Here is a 20,103-nt window from a genome sequence, read left to right on the forward strand (position 1 = left end):
CCCCAGACCAGCAGCATATGAGTATCACCTGGGAACTTATTAAAGATGGTTCATTTTGGGCCCTAATCCAGACCTCTTGAATCAGAAACTCAAGGGATGGGGCCCAGCAATGTGTAAGTTAACAAGCCCTGGCTCCTCTGAAGATGAGAGCTACTGTTTTATACCATGGCAAGCACAAAACTACCTTAAGTCTGAAGGAAAAAGAATAAACCAACTAGGCAATTCACAGTGCAACAGCAGAGACACTTTAGAAGTCTGAGAAGCTAGAGAAATTCCTTGTTCTAACTGTAGAAATCAGGGCATGGTAAATTCTACAGTAAAGGAGGCCAGTTTCCAATGGAGACCATCAACAGCCCCACCCCATATCAAAGAGGGCCAGAGGCCAGGCACTTACAAAGCACTCTGCAGCATCATCCATAATTCCCAGCTGGAAACGCTGTTCATCCTGGAAAGTCTTTGCCAAAGCACTGCGGAGAGTGTCAGATGGAAGCACTTTTTCACTACTACACTGAAACTGGTTAAAGATTCCCTGTAGGGAAGAGATTAGAGAAGAGAAAAAGCACACTACTGTTATTAAGTTTCTACACATCCTGATCTGTCAAGCTAGAATCTCCATGCTGATAGCTATGGAAACAAATATACTTCCCATGGGTTGATATGTGTGCCAGTTTGGATGTATTATGTCCCCCCAAAATGCCATTATCTTTGATGCAATTTTGTGGGGGCAGATGTATTAGTGTTGATTAGGTTGGAATCTTTGATTGTTTCCATGGAGATGTGACTCAATCAACTGGGCAAGACCTCTGATTGGATAATTTCCATGGAAGTGTTACCCCACCCATTCAGGGTGGGTCTTTATTAAATTACTCAAGTATTATAAAAAGAGTCCACAGACAGAAGGCGCTCAGAGCAACTGAGAGTGACATTTTGAAGAGGAGCTGTAGCTGAAACAGATATTTTGAAGGCGGCTGTTGGAAGCTGAAGCAGACATTTTGGAGAACACCATTTTGAAACACAACTTGGGAGCAAGCAGACGCCAGCCACGTGCCTTGTGAGCTAACAGAGGTTTTCCGGATGCCATTGGACATCCTTCAGTGAAGGTACCCTTTTGTTGACGTCTTACCTTGGACACTTTATGGCCTTAAGATTGTAACTGTGTAACCAAATAAACCCCCTTTATAAAAGCCAATCCATTTCTCATGTTTGGCAAAACAGCAGCATTACAAACCGGAACAAAATGCTTGCAGTCATTAATTTTTTAAAAATAAAGAGTTAAAATGAAGGGCATGATCTGTACTAAGAAGGATCTTCACTTTGCCAGCTAAGTGAGTGTGATGCTATCAAGGACACATTAGAAGAGACCACTGTCATTAGTTAACGTAATGCAGTTACCTCATTTCCTATGATACCAATAGGCAAACAGGATACAGTTACATGTAAACGAATTGGGTGCTCATCCTATGAAACTTGCTCCCCCTTCTTTTAAAATTTTTCAGCTAACATAAAATTACCCAAAAGTACAAAGTATAATATAACAAATACTGCATCTGTCATGTTTACTTCCAGTCTACAGATAAAACTAAAGACCCATTTAAGACCACTCCAATTCCTGGTGGCCACTCACCCTCACGAGTTTGCTGCACAATCTTCCATTTTTAATACTTTTACCTACATACACACACACATATACAACAGTCCATATATAATATATAGTATATTTTTTGTGTATCTGTGAATTTTTGTTTATGTAAAAGGTGTCACACTGACTCTTACTTGTTTGTTGTTGTTGTTGTTTTTTCAATTCAGCATTATTTTTTATATCTGTCCATGATGATATACCTAGACCTGGTTCATTTCTTTTCCTTGCTGCAAAGTATTTCTTTTCTTTTTTATTCATTTTATTGAGATATATTCACATACCATGCAGTCATACAAAACAAATTGTACATTCGATTGTTCACAGTACCATTATATAGTTGTGCATTCATCACCAAAATCAATCCCTGACGCCTTCATTACCACACACACAAAAATAACAAGAATAATAATTAAAGTGAAAAAGAGCAATTAAAGTAAAAAAGAACACTGGATGAGGGTGCCTTTGTTTGTTTTGTTTGTTTGTTTCCTTCCCCCATTTTTCTACTCATCCATCCATAAATTAGACAAAGGGGAGTGTGGTCCATATGGCTTTCCCAATCCCACTGTCACCCCTCATAAGCTACATTTTTATACAGTCAAGATTCATGGGTTCTGGGTTGTAGTTTGATAGTTTCAGGTATCTACCGCCAGCTACCCCAATTCATTAGAACCTAAAAAGGGTTGTCTACATTGTGCGTAAGAGTGCCCACCAGAGTGACCTCTAGGCTCCTTTTGGAATCTCTCTGCCACTGAAACTTATTTCATTTCCTTTCACTTCCCTCTTTTGGTCAAGAAGATGTTCTCCATCCCAGGATGCCGGGTCTACATTCCTCCTGGGAGTCATATTCCACGTTGCCAGGGAGATTCACTCCCCTGGGTGTCTGATCACACGTAGTGGGGAGGGCAGTGATTTCACATGCCAAGTTGGCTTAGCTAGAGAGAGAGGGCCACATTGCATAGTATTTCTTGTATAGCATTATCCATTTCTTTACTGTTAGACATTTGGGCAGTTTCCAGTGTTTTGCTACTATAAAGGGGGTAATACCAAATTATACTTCCACCTGTGCATGACAATAAAATTCTCCATATCCTTGTCAGCAATTAATACTGTCAGACTGATTTGTTTTAGTCCATCTCACTGCAGTCAACCTTTCTGGGTCCTTTGTGGTATTATTATGATAAATATCTTCTCCCAGTCTACTAGCGTTGCTTATGGGCTCTATGACACCACAGAGCCCAGATGCTCACTAAACCACCCAGACAAATAACTCACTCGGCAATGAGTTATATACCAATAACGGGCTTAGGTTTAAAGTGGTCTCATTTCTGATCTCATTAGTAAGTCTGAAAAATAACACTGCGATTTTTTATATGAAGAAATAGCTAATTTTAAGTGAGGGACAGTCTTCTGGCCTGTTGGTAATCTAAGAAGAGGAGGCCCCACCAACCTTTAATGGCCAATTCTTGGTCCTCATTTACTTATCTATCTGCATTTAATCCAGTTGATCTTTAACATACTTTCTTCCCTTAGCTTCCAGGGTACTTCCTACCTCATTGGCCACTCCTTATCAGTCTCCTTTGCTGGTTCCTTTTCAATTCCCCCACAGCTCATTCCTAGACTTCTTTACTTCTTTATATTTACCTGTTTAGCTATCTTATCTTAGTTTCATGGTTTAGATATCATGGTTTAACATACACTGACAACTCCTAATTTACATCAACAGCCCAAATCTCCCTCCTGAATTCCAGACTTGTATATCCAAGGATATACTTGACATCTCTATTTGAATATCAATAGGCATCTCAAGTTTAACATGTCTAAAATAAAATTTCTAATCTTCCCCCCAAAATCTGCTCCATCCACATTCTTCCCCATTTCTCTCAGTAAATGACAATGCCATCTTTGCAGCTGTTCAGGCCAAAAACCTTGAAATCCTCTTTGACTCCTCTTTTGTTCTCATAATTCACATTCAATTGACTGGCAAATCCCATTACTTTCACCCTCAAAATATAACTAGATCCTATATTTCTCACCACCTCATCTGTTACCACCTCGTCCAAAACACATCATCTCTTCACTGGACAGCTGCACAGTTTCTTGACTGGTCTCCCTGTTTCACTGAAGGAAACACAGAAATAACACAGCAGTCAGATGATTTTTTTTTTAATTTAACTTAGACCATGTCACTCCTCTGTTCAAAACCCTCTAAAGGTATCCCATTTCATACAGAGTAAAAGCCAAAGTGAAAGCCCTACATAATCTCTTCCTACTTTTCCACCTTTGGCTCACCCAAACCAGACACACTGGCCCCTTGCTTTGCCTCCAAATGTTCTGGACCTGAGCCCTTATACTTATAGTTCTCTCTGTGTGGATCACTCTTCCTCCAGAGATGTGTAGCTCAGTCACTCATTTCCTGCAGGTATTGATTCAAATATTAGCTTTTCAATATAGTATTCCCTGATCACCATATTTAAAAATTGCAAGTTCCCTTCTCCAAATCCCCAATCCTTATGTTTTATTTTTCTCCACAGCACTTATTACCATCTGCCATAACATGTATTTTACTTATTTATTATCTGACTCTATTCTCTAGAATGTAAGTGTGAAGGCAGAAATTTTTTTCTCTTATACACTGCTACATCTCCAGCACCTACAACACTACTGGCATATAGAGTACAACCAATAAATATTTTTGAATAAATGTATTAATATCTCATGTGATAGCAGAACATTTTAAGGGGAGTTCTTATTAGGTCCTCTCTGTTTTTTTTTCAGCAGATCAAGAATTACCTAGAAAAGTTGGAAAAATTTCTTAAGCAAATTAGAAAATCTGCTAATTTCAAGTTGAGAATTGCTTCCCTAATTCTACTTTCTCCCCGGCATCCCTCCTCCTCACATATATTGAACATCTATCCCTGCAGTACCACAAAAGCAAATTACTCTGTAGCCTGCTATTATTTCCCTACAGTGATTCCATATGATGTGGAGGAGGCAGTGCCAACAATGCATATTTAGTATTATTTAAATAAACTGGGAGATAGAGGAATCTATTCTAATTACTCCAAATTATTTTGGATCAATCTAGGACTATATTCACTTATATATAGTCTATATATATAGTCTATTATAAGGTCAGTTAAAGGAAGGGCAGGGCTTTCCATGCCCTCCATAATTTGTTGAAGAAGAATGTCCATCAGTGACCTATTAAACTGGACCAAAAAGAAAGGTCTAGGTCCATAGTTAAACATTCCCAGAAGGCAACTGGATATCTGAACAGTGAACTAAGGGATTTTGAAACTTCCGGAGAATATAGACAGACAAAGGAAAATGAAGGTGTGGAAAGAAGCAATGACTACCTCTACAAACTGCATAGTGGCCTGACAACCTGCTGATCTGCTGAAAGTAAGTCACCTCGACTTGGCTAAGCTTAGTGTTCTAGTTTGCTAATGCTGCCAGAATGCAAAACACCAGAGATGGATTGCCTTTTATAAAGGAGAGTTTATTTGGTTACACAGTTAGAGTGTTCAGGCCATAAAGTGTCCAAGGTAACACATCAGCAACTGGGTACCTTCACTGGAGGATGGCCAATGGTGTCCGGAAAACCTCTGTTAGCTGGGAAGGTACGTGGCTGGCGTCTGCTCCAAAGTTCTGGTTTCAAAATGGCTTTCTCCCAGGATGTTCCTCTCTAGGCTGCAGTTCCTCAAAAATGTCACTCTTAGTTGCACTTGGGGTATTTGTCCTCTCTTAGCTTCTCTAGAGCAAGAGTCTGCTTTCAACCGCCATCTTCAAAATGTTTCTCATCTACAGCTCCTGTGCTTTCTTCAAAGTGTCCCTCTTGGCTGTAGCTCCTCTTCAAAACATCACTCACAGCTGCACTGAGTTCCCTCTGCCCCTCAGCTCATTTATATAGCTCCACTGATCAAGGCCCACCCTTAATGGGTGGGGCCATGCCTCCATGGAAATATCTCATCAGAGTTATCACCTACAGTTGGGTGGGGCACATTTCCATGCAAATCTAGTCAGCAACAAAATGTCTGCCCCACAAGATTGAATCAAAGAATATGGCTTTTTCTGGGGGACATAATACATTCAAACCAGCACACCTAGTGACCACTATCTTATTCCAGCTTGCTGATTTTCTTAACTACAAATGCTAAGACATGATTGCTGACAAAGGCTCTATCTCCAGAACAAGGGATAGATGATGTTTGCTCCTTTGTCTAGAGTCCAAAACTCATTCCAAAACAAACAGATAGGAAATTATTTCCAGGATAGCTCAGTACAAATTTGACATTTGCAAACTTTGACCCTTTTAGTCTTTCTCAACTGGGTTTCCTCAAGATAAGTCCAAATATACCAAGGCATCAACTTCCTAATGAATTAACTTCTCTCCTATGCATAGCACTAGTTATGTACCATCCTGTGCAGAATTAAGAAGATAATCACTCAAATCATTTTCTGTGTTCTGTAGTGCAGATAACTCTGTTTGAGAAAGGAGAGGACTGCACTGAGAGATGGCATAGAATAATAGTTAAAAGCCTGGAGCCAAACTTGGGTTCAAAATCTCAGCCCTTGCAATGCTGATGGGAATGTAAAATGGTGCAACTGCTGTGGAAAACAGTAGGGTGGTTCCTCAAAAAGTTAAACATAGAATTACCATATGACCCAGCAATTCCACCCTTAGGTATATATCCAAAAGAACTGAAAACAGAGACTCGAAGAAATATTTGTAGACCAATGTTTACAGCAGTATTCACAACAGTCAAAAGGGGGAAACAACCCAAATGCCCATCAACAGATAAATGGTTAAACAAAATGTGATATATACATATGATGGAGTATTATCCAGCCATAAAATAGAATGAAGTTCTGATACATGCTATAACATGGATGAACCTTAAAACATTATGGCCTTTTTGTCCGACATCTTATCAAGGCTGCAGTGGGAGCGACTGCTCTCTGAACTTCGCCATGCTGCCCAAGGACGATAAGAAGAAGAAAGATGCTGGAAAGTCGGCGAAGAAAGACAAAGACCCAGTGAACAAATCTGGGGGCAAAGCCAAAAAGAAGAAGTGGTCCAAAGGCAAAGTTCGGGACAAGCTCAATAACCTAGTGTTGTTTGACAAAGCCACTTATGACAAACTCTGTAAGGAAGTTCCCAACTACAAGCTCATAACTCCTGCTGTTGTCTCTGAGAGACTGAAGATTCAAGGTTCCCTGGCCAGGGCAGCCCTTCAGGAGCTGCTTAGTAAAGGACTTATTAAGCTGGTTTCAAAACACAGAGCTCAAGTAATTTACACCAGAAACACCAAGGGTGGAGATGCCCCAGCTGCTGGTGAAGATGCATGAACAGGTCCAACCAACTGTACATTTTGAAAAATAAAACTTTATTAAATAAAAAAAAAAATTATTATGCTAAGTAAAATAAGCCAGACACAAAAGGACAAATATTGTATGAGTCCATTTATATGAAATAGCTAGAATAAGCAAATTCAGAGAGACAAAAAGAAGAGGTTACCAGGGGATAGGGGAAAGAGGGAATGGGGAGTTATTGCTTAATGGGTAAAGAGTTTCTGTTTTGAGTGATAAAAGTTTTAGTAATGGAAGGTGGTGATGATAGCACAACACTGTAAAAGCAATTAACGCCACTGAATTGTATGCTTAAAATGGTTAAAATGGGAAATTGGGTGTGGTACATTGTGGGTGCTGAATTGGCTGCCCACATTACATATGTTATCACAATAAAAATAAAAATAAAAATAAAAATAACCCAGTCCTGACACTTACCAACTATATGAACTTGGGCAAGTTAGTTACCTTCTCCAGGCCTCAGTTTCCTCTTTTAATGAAGAATTAATAACAGTATTTACTTCCAAGGGTTATATGAGGATTAAATGATATCCATATAATTTAAGACTAATTCCTGGTAGTATGGCTAAGTGCTATCTAAGTGTTAGCTATTATTATTATTATTCCATTTGGGAGCAATTTTAGGTTACTAAGGAGCCTGGCTGCTATTGTCTTATGCTGAAGAGGGAGTGTGAGTGAGAGATGCTTCTACCTTGAGCTATCTATCTGCCAAGTCTCAGAGATCTGAGTAGGAAGGACCAAATTCTCTATTCTGTTGCTCCTAAGAGAGATCAAGAAAGGCAGATTCCCATGACCTAGATAACAAGGGTTTGGGACTAATTCAGCACAGAAAGGGAAAGACCTAAGGTCAGAGCTCTACCTGCACGCACAGTGGATCTGAGACAACAGATCTGGCTCTTGCATTCAGTGGCATCAGTGTCTCCGTGCTATACTCTTCTCACTTCTTAATTACAGGCAGCTTTCTCCATACACAATGAGGATCTTAATGCTTTCAGAATGGCCTCTGACTGCATCTTTTTATTTTATTTTAATTATTGTTATCAGTCTTGCTCTGCTATTGTTAGGAAGAAGCAAGTGCATTAGGAATGAAGGAGCCTGAGTCCGCCCAGCATGCATCTGTGGAGCCGCAGCTCAGAAGGAAGCTTTAGCACAAAGCCCCTCTGTTAGGGCAGCACACTAACCCCTGTGTGTTCCTCTCACATGAGCACAGGGGCTGGAACGGGCTCCTCCTGTTCCCTTTTTCACCCTCCTCCCACCTTTCCCAGAGGGAGATCCTGTTCACACCAAAGAAAGCCAAGAACATTTCGTTCAGCAGTAAGAACAGGTGGCAGCACCAATAAGGAACAAAAACTGGTATTCTTCCAATTGCTGAGTTCTATGGCAGGAAAGAAGAAAGGGCAGGCAGAACCAAAACCCAGGAATCATTTTTCCTTGGGGGGTCCCTGATGGTTCTATTTCAGTAAACAGAGAAAATCCACCTTTGAAGTCTCTCTCTCTGCTCTTCACAGGGTGAAACCAGAGGTCTTCCTTCTCATTCTCAGGAAAAGGCAAATTCAGTGCAAACCACTTTTTTGTCTGTTAACTATTTTCTTGGATACAAGTGCAAAAACAACAAAGCCTTAATGACCAAAAGCAGGTGCTTCCCCATCCTTTTCTCTTGGATCAAGCAGCAAAAATTTTACCCACATGAGCGTACGATTATTTAGATTACTAAAATCCACGTAAATAAGATGGAAGTGTCACAAAGACAGAAAGTCTTTGTGCCTTGGCATCTACAAATGCAGCTGTTGTTTAAGGGTTTTTCCACTTTAAAACAGACTCTTGTCTTTAAGCAGGAGACAGCTGTTTATTTCTCACTCAAGATTTCCTAGCCTTACTTCTAAAAGAAGTCATGAGTAGAGAAGATGGAGGTCAAGGAGAAGGACCATCACTAATTTTGATACTTTATAGGCCTGCAGTCTTGGGAAAATGCCCCAGTCAGCAGTCCAACTCATCCCTGAGAGGCAAACAGCAATACCTTCTGCAAAGGCATGACACACTTTACACTATGCCTTAACTCAGCTCTTACGGTTTCTCTTCTTGATCTGGGCTTCCCAACTCTCTGATCATGTTGACTCTCATAATCACTCCTTTTTCCCATACCTCTTAGAAATCACAGAACCTAAATGTGGCCAATCTAGGCTGTTTACAGATACAAACCCTTGAAAGAATGATAAGGGATCTAGTCCCTGAGGGCCACTGACTACTAGAAAAGAGAACTTTCATTAGTTTTGTGTGGTCAAAGCAATGTTGAAAGTTCTCTCTCAACAAAGGAAAGAGTATGCAAATTTTATCATTTGTACACCCAAAACAATAACACAGGATTCCTGACATTTTATTATAGAAAATCACAACCATACAAGAGTGTACAGAATAGTATAATAAAGCCCCATGTACCCATCATTCAGCTTTAACAATTAAAACCCTGTGGCCAACTTACTCCCCTCACAAATAATTTTGAAGCAAATATAAGACATTATTCATCTGTAAATATTTCAGGATGTACCTCTAAAAAATAAGGACTCCTTTTGTTTAACCATAGCCAAGATATCATTATCACATCCAAATAAAATTAACAATAATTCCTTAATATCATCAACTAGCCAGTCAGTTTAATAGACACGCTCAATACAATTTGGGGAAGGCAAAAAACAGCTAGTTACTTTTGCCTTCAGGATTCTCTAACCTTACATCTAAAATCAGCTACCTTCTGGACTTTCTGATTAGAAAGTCTGTGTCGGTCTCTTTAAATTAAATTTGGTTATTGACACCCTCTCTCCTCATGAGTTTAGGGCTTTATTTCCATCTATTCACAGGGGATCCTCCTGGATATGCACACAAATTTTGAAATTGTGTAAGTTTTAGAATCTACCTTAAACTCGGGGAAGGAAAGAATCATGATGATCTATATTTTTCCTTGCAGTCATATCCCTCTATATGAACTCCAAATTTTAAAAAGGATGAAGGATTTTATACTATACAGGAAGATCCACTAAAAGCACTGAATGTTTGAGAAAAATTATGCCAATGGTTAAATTAGTTAAGAATATTTAAACTAGACACAACATAATAGGACTTTAAGACAAATAAAGGATAATCAAAGGGTCAAAAAAAATGCTCATATCCATAAGTAATCAAAACAAGGAAGTTCAACTCAAGTAGATGATATGTAGATTAGACATAAAGACATACTTCCTAACTTGAGGGTTGTTTATTACTAGCTAATATTTCTAGGGAACATACTAGAAACAAATTTCCTGGTTTAGTCAGTGTGAGATAATGTTTTCTCCTCTCTAGCCATGACTAAAGGAAAAATGAAGACTTCCATTCTTACAATCTACAAAAAAAATAGAATTACTATTGCTAGTAATAAACAATCCTCAAGTTAGGAAGTATGTCTTTATGTCTAATCTACATATCATCTACTTGAGTTGAACTTCCTTGTTTTGATTACTTATGGATATGAGCATTTTTTTTGACCCTTTGATTATCCTTTATTTGTCTTAAAGTCCTATTATGTTGTGTATCCTTTATGTGTATCATAAAGGATGATGAATAATTTCTTATGCCACTTGACTCCCTGTGATGATGCTTCATTATCCAAGAGAGGAACAGCCACATAGTCTACACTTAAAAAAAATACTGACAGGTTTGTTCCCCGAATTCTCAAATTTCCCCCCAATTAACAAGTGGGCTAACAGCAGAATACAGACCTTCCTGCCCCGTTAGAACTAACTAACCAGCAGTCTAACTTCTCTCCAGATACAGGCTTACATTCCAAGATACCTTATATATAAACCTCTGTTTTCCCCCCACTCCACCTCCCACCATTCCTCGGCTTTTATGCCTTATACAAGCATTCTTAAAAGAAAAATCACTAATTGAGAAGATTTGTTGAATTTAATCAATCAATGCAGCATTCTTCCTTGCCTATAACAAAAAACACTCTGTCCTACATCCTGGCACTGCAAAGCCTTTTAGTACAATCCCTGGAAGGAGAACAAAATCTTTGTGGCATACTAAATACAGAGGGCGGATTTCCTCCCCTGAACGCAGATAAATAAATAAGCCAACACCAAAGTCAAGTCATACCCTGGGGGCTGGGGGTATAAAAGCACAATCAATATAAACAATAAATGAGGGCTCTTCGCTATAAGCACGACAACAATTTAGGTAGGTCAGGAAAAATGTTTTAGTAACACTAAATTGGAAGAAGGTTGGGGTTTTAGAGGGGACAGAGTAATTAATTAGCACACAGACCTCTTATTTGCTAAGTCTGGGGTTGACATGCATTGTGGTTCAAAGTAAGCAGAAAGACACACTGGCACAAACTCTTTGTAAAGAAAGCCACCATGAATAATGTGCACGCAAGATTTTGAGATTGAAATTACTTTAGGAAATTAAGATAAAGTTACACAGGAAAAAAGTACATTTTTGCAGGTCCAAAGGAAATAGAGTATCATAAATATTGTAGATAAGTCACAAAAAGCAATTATAAGCACTGGATACAACAGATATTATGGTACCTGGTGAAGCAAAGAAATATTGACAGATGTTCACAGAACAGAAAAAAACAAAACAAAAATATTAACATGACCCAAAGGGTATTCACATAAGCACATTTTAGGGGTTGAGGCAAGGGAAAGTATAAACTGGAGGGAGAACAGGGATATAACTGGAGAAAGAACCAGACTTGGAAGGGCAAATCTCTCATGTAAACATCAGGTTAAGAGAGAGGTGGCTATCCTCTGATTAATCTAGGAACATGTTTGTGTTTCTTTTTGTCCTTAATGGTGGGTTTTGGAGCCGAACAATTATGCACCAACCCAAAGAATTCCTTCTTACAGAATTGGCAAATTCTAGACATACTACTTCAAATTGAGGGATTTTGGAGTATCCTGATTTGAAAAGAAATTTACGAAATAAGAATTTTTACGTATCAAATTTAGCATTAAAGAATGCAAACAGGTTATTAAGAGCCAGCAAAAAGTAATTCTTATTAGCCTCACCAAACAGCCCTCTAATTTTTAAATGGGATAAAGTGGAAAAATGGGGTTTAAATATATAGAATTTCACCCACACTGAAACACGACAAAGTAACATGTAACTTAACCACAGGACACCAGATAACTGCCATGCCGGTAAAATTCCAGGCCTTCACTCTTCCATTGAGCAGATCTTTCTCACCATCCACTCCCTTACCAAAAGAAGCATGAAGGCCTAGATTAAGTAGCCTTACCAAAAAGGCGGAGACCAAAAATCACGTTAAGAAAATTTCTTTCCAGGTAAACAGGATAATAGTGAAAGAGAGCATAAAAGACAGACAGAAAAGAAGGGAAGAGAAGGCAAGTACCCAAAACTCTAAAACTGAAATCCAAGAATGACTAAAAGAGCATATCAACCCAGAAAAAGAAGAGTGTTTATTATGGTCCCAACACTGTTTTAGGCACTGTGAGGAACAGCAAAAGGGAAGAAACACCAAGCCACCTTCTCCAAAACTCATTCAGTTATGCTACATACTGTTAAGTGAAACAATTATGGACCTAGAGATATAATTTTTAAAAATACTTCATGAAGGAGGTAAATTTCTGAAGCAAAATTATGAAAGATGGATGTGGTTTGATAGAAGGGAAAGGGAACGCTCCAGGCAAGGTGAACGGCACCTCGAGTGTTTAAGAGATAGGCAAGGCAAGTGCACCATCTGCTATCATAGCTGAAAAGGAGAGTGCCTGGGGAGGGAAAACAAAATGTGAAATTAGTTTTAAAATGTCTACAATCTTGCATTTTAAATGATTTAAGAGACAATTGGGAGCAACTTCAAGGTTGTAAGAAGGTAATAACTTCAAAATAGCACTCCAAGCTATTCTGACAGTAGAACAAATAAAGTAGGGAGATGCTAGGGATAGCGAGGCAATTTAGGGGTTTGGGGAAAAAAATACTCTTTTTGTGAAAACAGTGAACCAAAAGACTCACTAACAGAAATATCAGACTACAGAGGAGGCATAAAGAGAAATAATCATCTCTCTGGTGGAATTTAGGGAATTTTCAGTTTTCATCTTTATACTTTAGCGTACTTTCTAGTATGGTTGCAGTCCTTTTCTATATTTTACAATAAAAATAATCAGATCTATAAAGAACAAACCTAATGTATACATATAGCTGAAGTTCCACACACATTTCCTAAGATATTCAACTTATGTAACCACTTTAAGGGCAGTTAACCATGTTCAAAAAATTTAACAGTAAAATTTGGCAGTCTATATTCCATTTTTTTCATGTGCCCCAATAATGTCCTTTGGGCATTTTCTCCTCTATTGCTACATCCAGTTCAGGATCATGTATTACATTTAATTGTTGCTGCCTCTTTATACCCACCCCCCCTTTTTAATCGTGGAAACATATACAACACAAACTTTTCCCATCTCAACCACTACCAAGCATGTAATTCAGTGAAATTATAATGCGGTGCTACCCTCAACACCATCCATTACCAGAACTTTTCTATTACTCCGAACAGAAACCCTACACCCATTATGCATTAATTTCCCATTTCCCTCCCCCTGGTCCCTGGTAATCTCGAATCAATTTTCTGTCTCTATGAATTTGCATATTCTAGTTATTTTGTATAAGTGGAATTATATATCTGTCCTTCCATTTCTGACTTATTTCATTCAACATGAAGTCTTTAAGGTTCATCTATGTTGTAGCATGTATCAGAACTTTGTTTCTGCAGCTGAATAATATTCCATTGAATGGGTATATCACAGTTTGCTTATCCGTTCATCTGTTGATGGATATTTGGGTTGTTTCCACCTTCTTGCTATTGTGAATAACACTGCTATGAATATTAGTTTCCAGATATCTGATAACGTCCCTGTTTTCAATACTTTTGGGTATATACCTAGAAGTGGAATTGCTGGGTCATACGATAATTCTATGTTTAACTTTCAGAGGAAGTGTCAAAATGTTTCTACAGTGGCTGCACCATTTTACATTCCCACCAACAATGTACTAGGGCTTCTATTTCTCCATATCCTCACCAGCAATTACTTTCCATTTAAAAAATAATAGCATTCTAGAGGACATCAGGTAGTTATTGTTTTGTCTGTTCCTAATTTGTATATAAATGGACTCACAGATTATGTAGTCTTCTGTGACTTCATTTTTTCTTTTGCTTTGCGTATCTTTTATTTATTTTTTTTAAATTTTATTTTGAAAGAAATTCAAACTTACAGGAACAGTTGCAAAAACAATACGAAACCCATACACAGAACCCCAGCATACCCCGAACCCCCTCCCCCAATACCCCAATCCACTAACTTTAACATCCTGCCACACCACCATTTCTTTCTTTCCCTCCCTCCCTCCCTATCATCCATCATCTATTGCTCTGTCTTCTGAACATATGAGAGCAAGCTGCACACATCCTTGAACAAACAATATAATTCACATTTACAATTTCCATGAACAAGAACATTCTTTTATGCAATCCCATTAAATGCAGCTAAAAAGTTCAAGAAATTCAACATTGATACAAAGCTTACATTCTATATTTCCTTTTTTCTTTCTTTTTCTTTTTTTTTTTTTTCTTATGTCCCCACTTGTCCCTTTGAGCCTCCTCTCCTCCATCCTCAGATCCCATTCAGGATCATCCTTGGCATTTAATTGTCATTGCCTATTTAGACTGTCTTTTTCTTTTTTTTTTTTTTTTTCAATTGTGGAAACATATATACAGCCTAAATCTTCCCATTCCAACCTCTCCCAAGCATTCCATTAGTGGGATTAATCACATTTAGAATGTTATAATGCTATCACCTTCCCACCATCTATTACTAGAAATTTCCCTTCACCCCAAACAGCAACCCTACACTCATTTCTTAACTCCCCATTGCCCCTTCCCCCACTTCTCGTAACCCATACTCTACTTTTCATCTCTGTGGTCATATTCTCTGATACTTTCTTTGTGTTTACTGTGGGGCTTAAATTTAACCTCTTAAATCTATAACAATCTTGTTTTTCTTTGATACCAACTTAACCTCAATAGGACACATAAACTATGTTCCTATACTCCTCCATCCCCCACCTTTATGTAGTTCTTGTCAGAAATTACATATTATACATTGAGTCCAAAGCCACTGATTTGTCATTAGAGTTTATGTATTTTATATCCTGTAGGAAGTAAACAGTGGAGTTACAAATCAAAAATTATTCACTTCTATTTGTATTCCATTGTGGTCAGAGAATGTGCTTTGAATATATTCAGTTGTTGTTGTTGTTTTTTAAATTTATTGAAGCTTGTTTTATGTCCCAGCATATGGTCTATTCTGGAGAAAGATCCGTGATCACTAGAGAAAAATATGTGTCCTGGTGATTTGGGATGTAATGTTCTATATATGTCTGTTAAATTTTTCTATATCTCTCTCTCCTTTCTTTGTTTCTCTGTCAGTAGGGCTCCCTTTAGTATCTGAAGTAGGGCAGGTCTTTTATTAGCAAAATCTCTCAGCATTTGTTTGTCTGTGAAAAATGTAAGCTCTCCCTCAAACATGAAGGAGAGTTTTGCTGGATAAAGTATTCTTGGTTGGAAATTTTTCTCTCTGAGAATCTTAAATATGTCATGCCACTGCCTTCTCGCCTCCATGATGGCCGCTGAGTAGTCACAACTTAGTCTTATGTTGTTTCCTTTGTATGTGGTGAATTGCTTTCCTCTTGCTGCTTTCAGAATTTGCTCCTTCTCTTCAGTATTTGACAGTCTGATCAGAATATGTCTTGGAGTGGGTTTATTTGGGTTTATTCTATTTGGAGTTCGCTGGGCATTTATGCTTTGTGTATTTATATTGTGTAGAAGGTTTGGGAAGTTTTCCCCAACAATTTCTTTGAATACTCTTTCTAGACCTTTACCCTTCTCTTCCCCTTCTGGGACAACAATGAGTCTTAAATTTGGATGTTTTATTTTATCTATCATATCCCTGAGATCCATTTTGATTTTTTCAATTTTTTTCCCCATTCTTTCTTTTGTTCTTTCATTTTCCATTCTGTGGTCGTCGAGGATGCTGAGTCATAGTTCAACTTCCTCTAATCTTGTATTATGAGTATGCAGAGTCTTTTTAATTTGTCCAACAATTTCTTTTATTTCCATTAGATCTTCTATTTTTTTTATTTACTCTTGCAATTTCTTTTTTATGCTCTCCTAGGGTCTTCTTCATGTCCTTTATATCCTGTGCCATGCTCTTCTTCATGTCCTTTACATCCTGTGCCATGCTCTCATTGTTTGATTTTAGGTCTTTGATTAATTGTACCAAGTACTGTGTCTCTTTTGATCTTTTGATTTGGGTGTTTGGGTTTGGGTTCTCCATAGCGTCCAGTTTTATCATATGCTTTAAGATTTTCTGTTGTTTTTGGCCTCTATGCATTTGTTTTACTTGATAGGGTTCTTTCTGGATATAATACCGATATCGAATTTTTCAGATCTACAGCTCGGTGGCGTATACTTCCTCTAACTAGCAAGCAGATGGCGTCCGTGAGTCACCTATTCCCCTCAAGTCAGTTCTCCCTGACTTTGTCTTTGTGGTGTGTGGGGATCTGATTCTTGTGGAGTTCAATTGGTGCACTAAGTTTGGGTGTGTTGTTGGTGCTGTCCGCCCTGAATGTGGGGAGTGTGTCTGGGTGGATAGAGAGGCAGGGCAGCTTTAATAATCAAACCTCCCAGGTGTTACCGGAGATTGAAAGCTATTACAAGAGTTTAAGCCTTCATTTCAGTCTTGCCAAAGATTGTCTCTGCCGCTGACCCACAAGTCCTTGGTATTGGTGTAGGGTCCCTGGGATTTCTGAGCGGGTCCCCCTTCCCAGCTGTGCTCTTCCAGGAACTCTGCTGAGGGAAGGCTGTGCCACGTCACAAGTGCGTGCTGGCCTCCAGCGAAGCCCTGGGCCACTGGGCCGTGCAGGGGCATTCCCAGCCTGCTTTAAAGATGGTTGAATGGGGTGTGTTAATTTCCCCCTTTTCGCACAGCTCTGCCTTCCCAGCTCTGGGACAATTAGCTGTGGGTGACCTAAAGGCCACTGTCCACAGCCGATATTGTGGCGTGTGCATGGCACTGTGGGAAACATTCTTGGCGCGTCTCTGGGCTATGGCTCTGTCCCCAGGCCACTGGGGAGATGTCTGCAAGGGAAGCGGTTTCTTTCTCCTTTTGGCTCCCCTCTATCCCCCTGGCCCCAAGACAATCAGGAGCGGGTGTGGGGAGGGCTATCCTCCACTCCAGACACTGAGGTGTTGGCTACAGCCTGCTCCTGCAGTGCTTCACTGTGTGGTTCTCACTGCCATATCTGCAGCCGCTCCTGGGTTTTTTGTTTTTTTTTTTTAAAAAGAACTAGTCTATCTCCAAATGCCAACCCACGGTTTCCCCACACCGCAGCACGGCCACCGGACGTTCCGCCAGCTTACTCACTTGTTTCAGAATGCAGACTCCCGGTTTCACCAAATGCACGGTCCCTATGGATTTAGCAGACCTTGTCTAGCTGGTGCATCGCTGGAACTGGTGTTCTGGGTCACTTTCTGGCTTTTATCTAGTATTTTTCATGGAGTTGTTTTTTCGCCCTGTCTCACCTAGCTGCCATCTTAGGTTCTCCCTTGTAACTTCATTTTATACTCAATTGTTGTCTTAATATAAGTCTATACATGTAGCTGTGAGTTATTCATTCTCGCTGTTACGTAGAATTTTACCATGGGGATAAACCATAACTTTTTTTCCAGTTGTTCTTTTTTTAATGCAATTTTATTGAGATACATTCACACACCATAGAATCCATCCAAAGTACACAATCAATGCACCCAGTACCATCACATAGTTGTGCAATCATCACCACAATCAATTTTAGAATATTTTCATTACTCCAAAAAGAAAAAGAAGAGGAGGAGGAGGAGGAGGAGGAGGAGGAGTAGAAGAAGGAGGAGAAGGAGGAGAAGGAGGAGAAGGAGGAGAAGGAGGAGGACGAGGAGAAGAAGCAGCAGCAATATCTAGCTGAAGCTTGCGTAAGAGTAACCTCCACAGAATGACCTCTCAACTCCATGTGAAATCTCTCAGCCACTGAAACTTTGTTTCCTTTCTCTTCCCACCTTCTGGTCAAGAAGGTATTGTCAATCCCAGAATTCCAGGGAGACTAACACCCCTGGGAGTCATAGCCTATGCAGAGGGAAGCGGAATGAATTTATTTGCAGAGTTTGGCTTAGAGAGAGAGGCCACATCTGAGCAACAGAAGAGGTTCTCTGGTGGGGACTCTTAGGCAAGTTTATAAGTAGGCTTAGCTTCACCTTTGCAGAAATAAGTTTCATAATGGTAAGCCTCAAGATCAAGGGCTTGGCTTATTAAATTGGAGTCCCTAATGCTTGAGAGACTATCAGGAGTTCCCTAGGTAGGGAAGTTTGATAGTCTCACATTTTTTCTCCAGTCCCTCAAAGGTCTTTGCAAATACTTTTTAATTTTCTGCCCAAAATACTCTGGAATGTAGTAGGGTATTACAATAACCTGTACAGAATAACAAGATCTCATTCCCTATTCTAGGTTCCATGTAAATAGGTTGTTTAAATAAACTGACTAGACAAGTTAAATTAGATAGTGTGCTACAGAAAATTTAAATTTTGGAAAATAAACAGCTCTTCTTTTGGTTTCACAGAGAAGCTGAAGTTTTAAAATATAGACAATATCACCCTTTACCCTGTATTCTGATTTACCTTAGGCCTAACCAGATCAGCTTCATTCATATCTCTAATTGCAGTCTGATCTCTTTTTTCAGCTACTTTAACAGTTGCTTTATGGAGTAATGCTGACTTTCAGAGCTGCAGAACTCTAACTCCAAGTCTCAGGTGTCACCAGATACCCAAAGTTCCAGGGAACTACCAGGTTATACACAAAGAGTACAGCATCTTGGAATTTAGAGGTAAAAATTAAAACTCAGGAATAAACATGGCTGCTGTAAGAGCTTACAATCTAGGAACCTTTACAATGAGGCTTACTGAACATTCTGTACTCCTTAGTCATCGAATGACCAATCTCTGCCCACTTTCTATCTCCTGATAACCTATGCTCTCTAATTTAATTCTCAGAGTTTTCTCATTATAGTTCGTTTATATTAGTGAGATCATATAATATTTGTCCTTTCATTTCTGGCTTATTTTGCTCAACATAATGTCCTCAACATTCATTCACCTGTTCCATGCTTCATGACTTCATTCCTTTCTGCAGCTGCCCAATATTCCATCAAATGTATACACCATAGTTTGCCCTTCTGCTCATCAGTTGACGTACCCTTGGGCCACTTCCATCCATTGGCAAAAAAGTGAATTATTCACAAAAAAGCAAATAATGCTACCATAAACACCAGTGTGCAAATGTCTATTCGTGTCCCTGCTTCCATTTCTTCAGAGTATATACTTAGTAACAGGATTGCAGGATCATATGGCAACATTATACTTAGCCTCCTATGGAACCGCCACACTGCTCTCCAGAAGGGCTGCGCCATTCTACTTCCCTACCAACAGTGAATAGGTATATCTCTCTCCACATCTTCTCCAGCACTTGCATGTTTCTGTTTTTTTTTGTTGTTGTTGTTTTAAATAGTTTTAGTCACACATCATACAATCCATCCTAAGTGTACAAACAATGCCTCCTGGTATAATCACATAGTTATGCAGTTACCACCATAATCTATATGAGAACATTTCCATTTCTTCTGCAAAGAAAGAAGAAAAAAAGAAAAAGAAGAAGAAAGAAAATCCTATACTCCTCTTTTATATCCCCCTTACTGACATTTAACTTTTGTATAGTGTCTTTGTTAGCAATTAATGAAAGAATATTACACTGTTACTGTTAACTACAGACCCTCATTTGCATTACTTGTATTTTTTCCATATACCATCCCATTTTAACACCTTGCAAAGGTGACATACATTTGTTCTTGCTCATGTAAACATTTTGTTATATTTGTACATTTAATCATCATCATTGTCAACTCTAGGTTTCACTAAGTTATACAGTCCCAGTTTTTACCTGCTATCTTTCCTT

The 20,103-nt window shown here is 39.0% G+C and overlaps 2 protein-coding genes across 12 annotated transcripts in view; one reads left to right on the plus strand and one right to left on the minus strand.

Moving 5' to 3' along the window:
* Nucleotides 1–20,103, minus strand: part of USP54 (ubiquitin specific peptidase 54) — a 175,335-nt gene that overhangs the window by 46,241 nt on the left and 108,991 nt on the right. For 9 of the 11 annotated variants that reach the window (XR_005211808.1, XM_037804115.1, XM_037804116.1 and 6 more), the window contains one exon: nt 395–529. Coding sequence is in view for 10 of the 11 variants with exons in the window: in XM_037804115.1 (XP_037660043.1) it covers nt 395–529 (135 nt within the window). In the remaining variant the exon portion in view is untranslated. Of the gene's footprint in view, nt 1–394; nt 530–3,672; nt 3,758–20,103 lie in introns of all 11 variants that reach the window. The other 2 variants (XM_037804120.1, XM_037804119.1) reach the window with 2 other exon arrangements.
* On the plus strand, nt 6,576–7,046 carry LOC119510071 (40S ribosomal protein S25-like). Its single transcript, XM_037804134.1, has one exon. The coding sequence runs from the start codon at nt 6,611–6,613 to the stop codon at nt 6,986–6,988; it is 378 nt and encodes a 125-aa protein (XP_037660062.1). The 5' UTR covers nt 6,576–6,610; the 3' UTR covers nt 6,989–7,046.

Source organism: Choloepus didactylus, chromosome 15, assembly GCF_015220235.1.
Source record: "Choloepus didactylus isolate mChoDid1 chromosome 15, mChoDid1.pri, whole genome shotgun sequence".
Classification (NCBI taxonomy): Eukaryota; Metazoa; Chordata; class Mammalia; order Pilosa; family Megalonychidae; genus Choloepus; species Choloepus didactylus.